Source organism: Diorhabda sublineata, chromosome 8, assembly GCF_026230105.1.
Source record: "Diorhabda sublineata isolate icDioSubl1.1 chromosome 8, icDioSubl1.1, whole genome shotgun sequence".
NCBI lineage: Eukaryota > Metazoa > Arthropoda > Insecta > Coleoptera > Chrysomelidae > Diorhabda > Diorhabda sublineata.
The window spans coordinates 29,831,834-29,844,181 of NC_079481.1; the positions used below are offsets into that span (position 1 = coordinate 29,831,834).

Consider the following 12,348-nt stretch of genomic DNA (forward strand, 5'->3'; position numbering starts at 1 on the left):
ATTAATATTTACATCCCTTTCCTACAAAATTACCCCAACACACATCAAAGAATTCGAATATAATTCTCCTGCGTTCCAATAAAATCCGGATCTGTCAATTCTATCCTACCTAAAATGCTGTGTACATCTTCTCCAATGTAATTTATTACTTTAAACTAATTATTGTTAAAAAATACTCAAACTATAATGCTGGTACTTATTCGAAAACTTGTTCCGGATAACATCCAGATAGCAATAAGCATCACAAAGTTATGCTAATGAATAATTCTGAAACTCCCAAGAATTTTTAAAACTTGAAACCCACCAAACCAAATGGTCAATAGTAATCTTTATAAGACATTTCGAAAACGAAGATTCCATTTTAAAGACTAAAAATTAATTGAAATTAGTATTATTGTTTAAAAAAATGGTCATTTCAAGCACTTGCACATCTCTGGTGACACATTCTGGGCCTTCAACTACAGAAACGAAGTGACAACAGGTTATTTTGATAGAGAATCTCATGTAATACCAAGAACTGTCCAACTTGGGGCCCACCAGACAAGTACAAATTCCCAATGACACCTTTCATAAACCAAGATGTAGAAACCTGTTAGGAAAAGGTGACACCAGATTGTTCCGATAGAGAATGAAGCTCCAATAAATTGAGACTCTCTAGACCAAACTAGTTTATCACGAAACGATACCAGGTTGTACGTAGAAGGACAAAAAAGAGACTAACGATCCTGTATAGAAGGAACCGTACCAACTACATCCAGTTATTAATTACCACAATATATTACCAATGTTAAGAATGAAAAATTTTACAAAATTATAATAATTCACTTAATTTTGCAACCGTTTGTGATAAATCTAATCCACTGTTCACCATTTCTACACCAATTTTCACTTATACAATCTGGATAAGCGTTTCGAAAGCGAAATGATCATCTTCCGATACAAAAAGTAAACTAAATAATATAAAATAATTATTTCAAACACTTGCACATTTTTGGTGACATAGTCTAAACAATCAGTTAGCAAGAGGTGATACCATATCGTTCTGATGAAGTCTTAGGACAACCAGACCATATAGTCAAATCTAATCTTCACATAGCACATTCCGTAAACCAAACAATCATCTTTACAGACCGGGAGTGAACCAAAGTTACTTCTATTGTGAGAAAATGGTCATATTTGATCCATTTTAGTACCTAAACCTTCTAATTGATGAGTTCAACGGTGGAGAAATTTGTATACTTGAAGGGATCAATAACTTTTAATACTCTTCGAGGTTAATAATGAAAATAACAAAATCCATTTATTTAAATTGTAATATTTAAAAACAAATTTTAGAAGAAATTTCAACTACATCTGTTTCAATAATAATTATCTATATGTTACGCTAAATAGAAATTAATATTATGATAGTTATCAATAATTAAATGCTGTGTGTAGGAAATTTTATTACGTCTTTCCTCAGGAAGTTTGGATATAAGCACGGTAGACGATGGTAGCGATGATACCCAAAACAATAGGAATTAACCATGATTTTAACGAACTAAAACAAAAACAATTATCAATTTGCTTACAATCGAACCTCATGAATATTCAATATCAATTAAATTGTACATTTCTGTCCCATTTAGAAATTAGAATCATCTTTACTTTCTAAATTTTCAATAGAAATTTAATTAACCTACTTTTGAACATATATACACAAATATTTTATCTAATTCCAAACGAAATTAATTTTCCAGACCAGAATAATAATTACTAAATATAAATTGTATTTTGATGAACTTAATATTGTTGGAAAAACGTCAAATAGATAAAAATTTTCCGAAAAAGATTATCTATTATAAAATTACGCTTACTTTTGTGAAGAGCTGCTGTCTTTGTTGTCAGATACTCCCCAATCTGTATTTTTAGGTTTAACTTCAGTACGTTCTGACGGTATTATTTCTCCTACTTTATATTTTACCATTAATTCTCTTGCATCACTGGAATGTCCTACATCTTCAAAAGCTTCACTAGCTTCTTTACCAGCTTGTTCCAAAAGAACTTCTTCACCACCAGGGTGCTTGGGAGATAGAAAGGTAATTATTATATCTTGTATGAGGGTTACTACTCATGTTTTATAATATGGCAACGCTGACGTGAATATATCAAATCTGACATTTTTAATAGTGAACGTACTCAGAACGTGTGCTATTTGAGTTGTTCACTTGAAAATCCAACAAAAGTTGTTAGGCGCCAGTTCTTTCGGTTTTGAACAGTTAAAACATGGAATTAATTAATCATCCACTGTACAGTCCTTATTTGGCACCCAATAATTTGTTATTCCCACAGATTCGAGAGTTCAACGTTTTTCTACACCTGAAGAAGCAGTTTATGCATTCGAATCACATGTTTTTGAGTTACTTCAATTGGAATGGAAAAAATGCTTCGACAAGTTGTTCAAATACATATAATACAGAGAATATTTGGAAAAGCAATAAAGCCATATCAAATTATAAATATTTATTTTTGTTTGTCCATTTCAAAACTTAAGTAGCAACCCTCTTAATTCTGAATATATATCTAAATTTCATTAAATTTTTTCACGATTCTTGATTAGACAACAATATAAGTGAAATTTATATTTACTTAATTAAAGTATGTCAATAGAAAATTAAATATTTGCTGATAAAATGTCAATTCCTCTAAACTGCGAGTTGAAAACATAAAATTTTTATATTATACTTTTTGTTAAAATAAATTGGTTTCATACAATTTTAAAATGAATATTCAACACAATTTAAGTAAAAAAATACTAAAAAACTGCATAATACAAAAACTATAATTAGTTGTAAATGGGCTTGATATAATAGATAACCTTGAAACTAATGGAAATAATAATATACGGGTTACATAGTAGTCAAGCAAATAAATTTACTTTTAAGCAATCTGAAAGAATACAATAGATCTCAATATTCTAAATTCAAATCAAATTATTTGCAAAAAGAGGGGAAATACAAAATTCTATCACTAAAAAAATATTGATTAGCAAAATTTTACAATCTGTAATAAACCTTGGTAATTTAAATACACGAAAGGAAGTATTGTGATAGCATGAAAACCTATGAATTATTATGTATGTACATTGAAAATAATGATAAACGCACCCCTTATCAGTTAATTATTAAAATCTAAAATTGGAACTATATTTGAAGTATTTAAGAAAAAATGTTTAATTATATTTATTCAGTCAATAAATTTGCGTGATTTATCACATCACCAGCCTTGATTTTATTTATTATATTCGATTAAAGTTGAACGAAGTAATAAGCACATAACATTATTTAAATATAAATAATCGTTTAAGAAAACATGAAGAGATTTATAAACAGATAATTTTTAGATTAAAATTATATCTAATCTCGAAGCTCGAATTTCTCAACATCTTAAGACTTTATTTAAATATAATCGAAAAAAAAATATTTCAGCTTTTATTGAAATTAATTTTTTTGAAACGATGTATTAGAGTTCAATATATTTATTTCAAAATATAAATTTATTATACCTCGTTTAAAAACGGAGTTACATCGTAAACTTCGTTATGTATTACAATCCATGTACTTTTGTTGTCGTTGTGTTCTTTAACTTGAGCTAAAGAATATTGTGTAGTCATGTTTATTTTACTTCTTTTGTATGATTTTTAATTTCACTACACTGTTAACTATTAGATAGATAAACTAATATGATTTTTAAAATCAATGGTTTTAATTTTATGATAAATTTCAACCTTGATCTATGACCGATGACGAGGTTCTTTCTAACCAACCACTACAACTCAGAATTCAATTATAAATAAGAGACGACGCATAGATTACTTATTAAATGACAAATGATTTATAACATGTGTCAAATTTGAATATATTGCATTTTTCATGACAACTATATTTAATAATATTAAATTATAATAACTGTATTAGTTTTTGAATATAAGCGAATATTTTTTATGTATATAACATCTATTTATATATTAAATGATAAAAAATTCATTCTCCATATCTTTTATTATAAATTCGAATTTTACCGAAAACAATGATGTTCGCTAAAAACAGCCAAAATCAAAGGAAGTTGTGAGAATGTCATATCGTCACTTCCTTTAGTCAATTGTCAATCGTTCTTTTTACAGCGTGTTATGGTGGAGTGATTGGTAAGTTTTAATATTGAATAAATTTTAACATCATTTCGAGCTAAGTAATTTACTTTTATTAGTAATTCGCCTTTTTCAATCGATTTATTAATTTATTTATCAATATTCATGTAGTAATTCGATTTTTTCATCTTTTATATATTTGCACATGGTGTGCCTTTTTGAAACGTATGTAATCTCCGGTATCGTGTAGTGCATTTCAAATACGCTCTATGAATATGACTAATCCTATTTAGTCGACTTTTTTCGAAAGGTAAGTGAGTTTTATTTTTTATATATACTTTAGTCATATTCAAAGAGTATTGAATATGACTATATTATGTTGACTAGTTATTTTTTATTCTAGTTAAATTCGGAAATGCCACAAAACGAGTATATTGAACGTCATCGTAAATTATACGGTCGCCGCTTAGATTATGAAGAAAGAAAAAGAAAGAGGGAGGCTAGAGAGCCACATAAAAGATCACAAGTGGCTCGGAGTCTTCGCGGTATAAAAGCAAAGATATTCAATAAAGAACGTCGAAATGAAAAAATACAGATGAAAAAGAAGATCAAGGCACACGAAGAGAAGAAAATTAAAAAGACTACTGAGAAAGTATCTGAAGGTGCCTTACCAGTTTATCTACTAGATCGAGATGTTCAATCAAGAGCCAAAGTATTATCCAACATGATAAAACAAAAGAGAAAAGAAAAAGCTGGCAAATGGGATGTACCAATTCCAAAAGTTAGAGCACAAGCTGACGCCGAGGTACTCAAAGTTGTTAAATCCGGTAAATCTAAGAGAAAAGCTTGGAAAAGAATGGTTACAAAAGTTACATTCGTCGGTGAGGGATTTACAAGGAAACCTCCCAAGTTTGAGAGATTTATTAGACCCATGGCTCTCAGATTTAAGAAAGCTCATGTCACACACCCTGAACTCAAAGCTACTTTCTGTTTACCAATCATAGGCGTTAAGAAGAATCCTAGTTCGCCCATGTTCACTAGCTTGGGAGTCATAACCAAGGGTACAGTTATCGAAGTTAATATTTCAGAGCTGGGTTTAGTTACGCAAGCCGGTAAAGTCGTGTGGGGTAAATACGCCCAAGTTACAAACAATCCAGAGAACGATGGATGTATTAATGCCGTATTATTGGTTTAATTCTTGTTTGTAATATGTATTTTGAAATAAACTTGTTTTTATAATACTGGTTGTTATTTTTAGCAAATCCTGTTGAAAAAAATTGAGTTAACTAAATTTTAGGTCATTAGCCAGTCAGAATGGCTGGTAGGGTGTTTGGTTTGAAGATGGGTACTACTTAATGTGCTTAATATAGGTCAAAATGACATATCCAAATTAAATTTTTAATTAGAAGGGATTTGAGAGCAAGAAAATCATTTAAAAGGGCATAAGTAAAAAGAAATGTTTTATTTTGTAATGGTACAAACCAAAATGTAATTTATTATAAAAACAAATTCTCTTTAGGTGACTCCACAAAATGCAGATATTTGTCAAGACTCTGACGGGTAAGACTATCACCCTTGAAGTCGAACCATCAGATACCATCGAAAATGTCAAAGCTAAAATTCAAGACAAAGAAGGGATCCCGCCGGATCAGCAACGATTGATCTTTGCTGGTAAACAACTCGAAGATGGTCGTACTCTATCCGATTACAATATCCAAAAGGAATCCACTCTTCATTTGGTATTGAGGTTGAGAGGAGGTGCTAAGAAACGTAAGAAGAAGAATTACTCTACACCGAAAAAAATTAAACATAAGAAGAAGAAGGTCAAGTTAGCTGTATTGAAATTTTATAAAGTATGTACTTGGTCACAGCGACTTTGGATTTGTTGTAATTTTCGTTGGTATTACAGGTTGACGAAAATGGTAAAATTCACCGGTTAAGGCGTGAATGTCCTGCCGAACAATGTGGAGCTGGTGTATTCATGGCTGCAATGGAAGATAGACATTATTGTGGAAAGTGTGGATACACTTTGGTATTTTCAAAACCTGGTGATGAAAAGTAGATGATAACATGTATTGTTATAAAAAATAATTTTAAAAAAAACTTGTTTTATTTCTAAATAAAATAATTCAAGAGTATTCTTTTGTTTCAATTAATTTTTTCTTATGAAAAATCCCCCATTGGCAAAAAAAATTAAGTGATTGAGCTTTCTTTTACTGGAAATCTCAGAGATTCTAGATTTCTTGATAATCCGAATTATCTAGAAAGCCGTTGGATATAAATAAACGATAGTTTAGCAACAAAAGTTAGTAAAAACTGGTTAAATCGATAAAAACATTACAACAATAGTGTCGTTTTTCTATAAATTTTCTCTAGAATGTAATAAAAAGAAAACAAAGTCATTAGAAATTGTCTAAGTTACAACATAATGTAAACAGCTTATAAAAACAATACAAAGAATTAGCCAACAAAAACCCCAATTTAAATAGGACCGGTTTCACGGTTTATGTTAGTGGACGAGTTCGCTACATTATTTTGACTCATTTTTTTTTGCCTAATGCTACATCAAAATGAAAGGTAAGTCGAGACGAAAAATTGGAAAATAACACCTCGAAGATATTTTGTATGTATATTCATAATTAAGAGTAGCGAGTAAACGAGAATATTACTTATCGAATTTATAATACCCATACTATAACTGAGTTTATTATAGAGTTAATATTGAAGATAGAGAGATATCTAAATGTAATTGTTCTATAAGAAGAGAGAGAAAGAGTATCAGCTTTCCACTCGCTATTAAAATCTGTTTTAATTCTTCGATATTATATCGATATCTCACTTCAAATGGATATTTTATTATCGATGCTTTGTCGATTTCACCAAACTTTGTTCGCGAATCAATTTGTAAACAATTCTAATGCGCATGCAAATTGGGAACCTATTCAGGATGGTAATTTATCGCGAATTAACCGGAAACTATCAACGAACACGAAGCTGTGTCTAATAATTCATGAAAACATTGAAAAAAAAATCGATTATAAACGTCAATGTGATTTTTTATTATCGAAATATAAACTACAATTTGAAAAAACGTTAGTGAAGTATGTGCTCTAAAAGTTCCGATAGCCATAGATGTTGGTTTACTGAAAAAGCAAAATTTTTGTATTCCAATAACATAAGAGTTTATAAATTGTACAATGTCCTTATAACATTTTCTATGTATACATAGATGTCGCCCTTATGATATCGATAAACCGAATTGTTAGATACTTATGATGTCATTTGTCATATTTCAATTTTATTGAAATTGACTATCGCCCACCGTCTGGTTGATTGTCAAAATTTTTTTGTCTTTAAATCGACATCCTGCTTATTAAAATAATAACTAAAATTTATTTATGTTAATTGAATTAATTTTAGTTGCTTAAGATAGCATTAAGTGTTGATAAATCTACTTATATGTAATCTAGTTAGTCGATAATTAGAAATTACGCAAAAAAATAGGTAAGAAAGTGTGTTGCTGTTTATTTACTTTTTTCTACCTTGAAGCAGTTTCTCACCTAATCGAACTGTAATACTTTTCAATTCGCTTTAATAGTTTAAATAGTTCAACATGAAAAACGATAATATAGAAGAGGAAGAAGTAGATGTGTTTCAACTAGTATTAAAATTAAGATATGAAAAACTCCTTGTAACGACAGAAAAGAAAAAAATTGAAGATTTAAACAGATTGCTTATAGAAAAAACTCACGAAATAATAAGAGAATCTTGGATAACTACAAAACAACGTTTACTTTTGTATCAAAGGGAAAGTACTATACAGAATTATCAAAAAGTTGATCACTTATTAAAGTCAGAGTTTGTGGATGCAAAACAAAAATTGGGTTTTCAGGTAAGTCACTTGAACTATGGATTCTAATGTTTATTATTATTGGAATCACATAAAATCTATACAAATATGTATCTCGGTCTTGTTTTTTTATTAAAAACAACGATTAAATGGTATATCTATAATTGATAAATTGGTTTTATCGAAATTTTCCAATACAGATTTTATTTTATTTATCAGTTAACTTGTTTTGGTTATTTTTAATAATAAAAATTGACATTAGTGACCTAAAAATCACGTATATACACTAATTTATAATTATTTAATCACTACCCTATTGTAAATGTAAACTACAAATTTTATTACAGAATTATACGACTATAAAAATATATTATTTTCGTGAAGATTTGTCTTGATTTTAGGTCTCTTTCCATAGAAAACCACTACAAAATAGGTAAAAATCATCACGAAAAACATAAAAAGGTCTAAGAACTAAAAAATTTAATATAAAGTATCACAATCTCATTGACTTGTTTGTTAAATATATTTGAATAATAAATCCTTCATGGTTTTCCTCTTTCCTATTTTTTGCTTTCATTTTCCTCTCTTTCTTAGATCTTCCATCACCTGTGCTTAAGATCTCTTCCTTGGTTTTCCTTTTTTCTTGTTTCCACCCTGTTCTATGTCCATCATTTTTGTTGTTTCTCTAAAATCTAGCATTCTCTATATGTGACCCAACCACCCTATCATTTTGCCTAGTTCCGTTTCTCCACAGAAATTCCTTTGTTCTTCTCATCCATAATTTTTCCCCTAGTACCCCCCTAAATATTTTCATTTCCCTGTTTCCTTAAGGATCCACATTTACTAGTGCGAAACTGTTGGTCTTCTGGATATTTTTTTTGGAACTAATTACCATTTTAAATAATGAATCATCTTTATTGGTTGATATGTGTATTAAAAGCATTTTCAAAATCAATAAATGCCGTGGTGGATTTACCGGCTAGCTGAGTAGGCTGTAGCCTAGGATGCAGGTTTCAGGGGGCAATTTTTGTTCAAAAATTTTTTATTGGAATTTAAAAAAAAAGAAAAATATTATTAATTACACAGAGAAGACGAGTAATGTCTTTTTTGTGAAAATAATCAAGGATTTTAGTCCTAATATTATAAAGTTCAAATTTTATTGATAAAAAATGTAATTTAAAGAATTGTGAACTGCAGTTTTGAATTTTTGGGGTTAGTAGAAGCGGCAAAAGATGAAGTCTGTAAATTCTCAACTAATAAAATTTGAAGTTCCATATTTATTTATCCTTTCTTTTAGAATACAATAAAAATAGGAAATCTTTTACAAGTGCTGAGATCCCAACCTTCTCAATTAGCGAAATGGTTGATGTTCGGAGAGCAACTAGCAGAAGAAATGCAAAATTACTCGTTTTTTCTAGAAACTATTGTAGTAGGACTTTACGGATGTCTATTATTCTCAGATGATATTAAATATATGTTGGCTTTATTATACGAACTAGCTAAATTACAACTTCTAAATTGCGAAGACCCCAGAAGGTGAGTATTTATTATAAAAATAATAGCAAAAGTTATCAAATTGCACGAACTCTAATAGATAATTAAATAAAAACCAAATGGTAATTTCATATCTCTGGAAATGTGTGTTAGTTATGATAACATTTAATCTAAACTAAGTATATATTCCAAATTACGATAAGCGTAAACTAATTATTGAAAATAATATTCACAGTTCAAATTTAAAATTAATTCAAATCAAAATTCTTAAAAGTTAAAAAAAAACTTGAGGAAGTGAAAATTTGAAGAAATAATTATGAATTATGTAAACAAATCCATTTTAATAAGCAATTTTTCCACAACAATTTTATTTTTATTGTTTAAATATTTCTTCATGGGTTGATATTTGTTTCCGTAAAGAACTAGTAGTCACCGGAGGCCTGATCTGGAGAATGTGGTGGCATGGAATAGGTTTCAATTGACCCCCTGCTACTACATTTCAACTAAATTTGGTTTATTGACTCATGTCAAGTCTCTTACCTGAATATCTGGGATTCTACTAATGATGGCAATATGTATAAACCACAGTTGAGCCTTGTGCGGAATCACCTAGATTATTCAGTATCTTGATCTTGATCGCGATGTCTACTCTATCTCTAATTTTACTTCATAGTGTTAATTTTTTCCAGAATTATAAAACAGAGGACATGCTCATTTAAACATCTCTACTTTTTATTCCACGAAGTATTACAATCAGCTAAATTTTTCTTGAGTGCAGCTATGGAAATACCAATAGTACAGATGATGTCCTGTACGGATTATTATTTAGATGTAGACCCCGAAAAAACCAGGATGAGGTAATTATCATTTATATTAGAAATAATATTTGTCTAAATATTTTTCATCAGATTTAAGCAAGACGACAACGATGTTACCAATATTTTCAAAGACGTAGAAGAATATAGAAACGAAGTTGTAGCTAAACTCGTCGAATTTACAAATACTTTCATAACATCGCTTTTAGAAAATGTTTATAGCTTTCCGAAATCCATTTCTTGGATAGTATCTAAAATAGCGAAGATTATCGAAAAATCTTTTAGTGCAAAACAGGTAAAAACAACAAAAATTATTTAAAACGTAGAATATTTTTATTTCATAGATCTTAGAATACCAGAAAAATGCAGTAGTTCAAATGTAGCACGATTTAAAGTTATACTATATGAGGAAAATGTAGTAGTTCAAATGTAACATGAATGAAAGTTGTTATATCGTATAGGGGAATTGGTAGTAGTTCAAATGTATCACGATTTGAAAAGAATAATATTATTTTTCAACTAATTTCGACGTTGTGTAAATTGTTTTTAAATAATAAGTTTTCTGTCTCAGTTTTTGTTGTTTGTACTTTTTGTTTTTTGATAAAAATTTTTGTACTTTTCAGGCAAACGCCATAATAACGGAACTAATATTCAACCTGTATATATGTCCAGTGATAATAGATCCGGAACAATACGGGATATGTACATCACAAGTTACCGAAATAGCCAGACACAACCTCATACAAGTTTGTCAAATTTTACAATCGTTAGCTTTACATAAATACGAACCTATAGATATGAAAAATTCGGATCTGTTCGACATGTTGGATAAAAATAAAGTTTGTAATTTTATCGAATTGTTATTTTTCGATATGGATTCCGAAGAACCTCCTATAGAAAATTCCCCAAATCTTTCGAGGGACATTATGATGTTTACCGAAACCGAGCTCAATAACATAGTAAGTTTAATAATAATTTAACGTATAAAACAATTATACATTGTATTTAATAATTTCAGATTTCTATTTTACAAAAAATACAGTTTAAACAAAAATCAAGCGACAATTTTTTAAAAGAATTAACTATAGAAGAACAATTAGCATCCCTCAGTTTATCTTTCGATAATTCGCCTAAATCGAACCGTTCTTCCAACAGTATATCAGGTAAATAACACTCATTAATAATATACAGGGCGATAATTCATTGTACCGTATAAGGAATTTGTAGTTCAACTGTAAAAATGAAATAGATCAAATGTACTATGATTTATAGTGTGTGACAAAAAAGTAGTAGCTCATATTTAATCTGATTTAAAGTTATACTTGATAAAAAAATGTAGTAGTTCAATTGTAACATGATTTAAAGTTATTATACCATGAAGAAAATGTAGTAGTTCAACTGTAACATGATTTAAAGTTGAAATACTATGAGGAAAATGTAGTAGTAGTTCAAATGTAACATAAATTAAAGTAATTATACTGTAAAAGGTACTTGTAGTATTTCAACTATTTAAATTCATTATATTGTATAAGGAATTTGTAGTTTAACTGTAAAAATGAAATAGATCAAATGTACTATGATTTATAATGTGTGACAAAAAAGTAGTAGCTCAAATTTAATCTGATTTAAAGTTATCCTTAATAAGGAAAATGTAGTAGTTCAACTGTAATACGATTTAAAGTTATTATACCATCAAGAAAATGTAGTAGTTCAACTGTAACATGATTTAAAGTTATTATACCATCAAGAAAATGTAGAAGTTCAACTGTAATACGATTTAAAGTTATAATACCATGAAGAAAATGTAGTAGTTCAACTGTAACATGATTTAAAGTTATAATACCATCAAGAAAATGTAGTAGTTCAACTGTAACATGATTTAAAGTTATAATACCATCAAGAAAATGTAGTAGTTCAACTGTGACATGATTTAAAGTTATAATACCATGAAGAAAATGTAGTAGTTCAACTGTGACATGATTTAAAGATATAATACCATGAAGAAAATGTAGTAGTTCAACTGTAACATGATTTAAAGTTATAATACCATCAAGAAAATGTAG

The 12,348-nt window shown here is 29.0% G+C and overlaps 4 protein-coding genes across 6 annotated transcripts in view; 3 read left to right on the top strand and 1 right to left on the bottom strand.

The window, feature by feature from the left end:
- Positions 1 to 1,438: 1,438 nt before the first annotated feature.
- On the bottom strand, positions 1,439 to 3,835 carry LOC130447618 (cytochrome b5). The gene is made up of 3 exons (XM_056784537.1): positions 3,545 to 3,835; positions 1,857 to 2,062; positions 1,439 to 1,540 (listed from the first exon to the last, which is right to left on the bottom strand). Exons 1-3 carry the CDS (start codon positions 3,650 to 3,652, stop codon positions 1,459 to 1,461), a joined length of 396 nt encoding a protein of 131 aa, XP_056640515.1. The 5' UTR covers positions 3,653 to 3,835; the 3' UTR covers positions 1,439 to 1,458.
- A 274-nt stretch (positions 3,836 to 4,109) lies between these two features.
- On the top strand, positions 4,110 to 6,264 carry LOC130447617 (ubiquitin-40S ribosomal protein S27a). The gene is made up of 3 exons (XM_056784536.1): positions 4,110 to 4,183; positions 5,646 to 5,979; positions 6,036 to 6,264. Exons 2-3 carry the CDS (start codon positions 5,659 to 5,661, stop codon positions 6,186 to 6,188), a joined length of 474 nt encoding a protein of 157 aa, XP_056640514.1. The 5' UTR covers positions 4,110 to 4,183; positions 5,646 to 5,658; the 3' UTR covers positions 6,189 to 6,264.
- Positions 4,130 to 5,367, top strand: LOC130447616 (ribosome biogenesis protein NSA2 homolog). Of its 3 annotated transcripts, none has more exons than XM_056784533.1 (2): positions 4,130 to 4,183; positions 4,530 to 5,367. In XM_056784533.1, the coding sequence occupies exon 2, from the start codon at positions 4,542 to 4,544 to the stop codon at positions 5,319 to 5,321; it is 780 nt and encodes a 259-aa protein (XP_056640511.1). In that variant the 5' UTR covers positions 4,130 to 4,183; positions 4,530 to 4,541; the 3' UTR covers positions 5,322 to 5,367. The 3 variants fall into 3 exon arrangements, with proteins under 3 accessions (XP_056640511.1, XP_056640512.1, XP_056640513.1); XM_056784534.1 differs by having other exon boundaries at positions 4,159 to 4,436; XM_056784535.1 differs by having other exon boundaries at positions 4,179 to 4,436; positions 4,514 to 5,367.
- Positions 6,265 to 7,426: 1,162 nt separating the features above from the next.
- Positions 7,427 to 12,348, top strand: part of LOC130447619 (receptor-mediated endocytosis protein 6 homolog) — a 28,771-nt gene continuing 23,849 nt past the window's right edge. Inside the window, exons 1-7 of the mRNA XM_056784539.1 lie at positions 7,427 to 7,630; positions 7,725 to 8,018; positions 9,274 to 9,512; positions 10,160 to 10,327; positions 10,379 to 10,580; positions 10,909 to 11,244; positions 11,304 to 11,448. Of these exons, the coding sequence (XP_056640517.1) occupies positions 7,740 to 8,018; positions 9,274 to 9,512; positions 10,160 to 10,327; positions 10,379 to 10,580; positions 10,909 to 11,244; positions 11,304 to 11,448 (1,369 nt within the window). The 5' untranslated portion in view covers positions 7,427 to 7,630; positions 7,725 to 7,739. The remainder of the gene's footprint in view (positions 7,631 to 7,724; positions 8,019 to 9,273; positions 9,513 to 10,159; positions 10,328 to 10,378; positions 10,581 to 10,908; positions 11,245 to 11,303; positions 11,449 to 12,348) is intronic.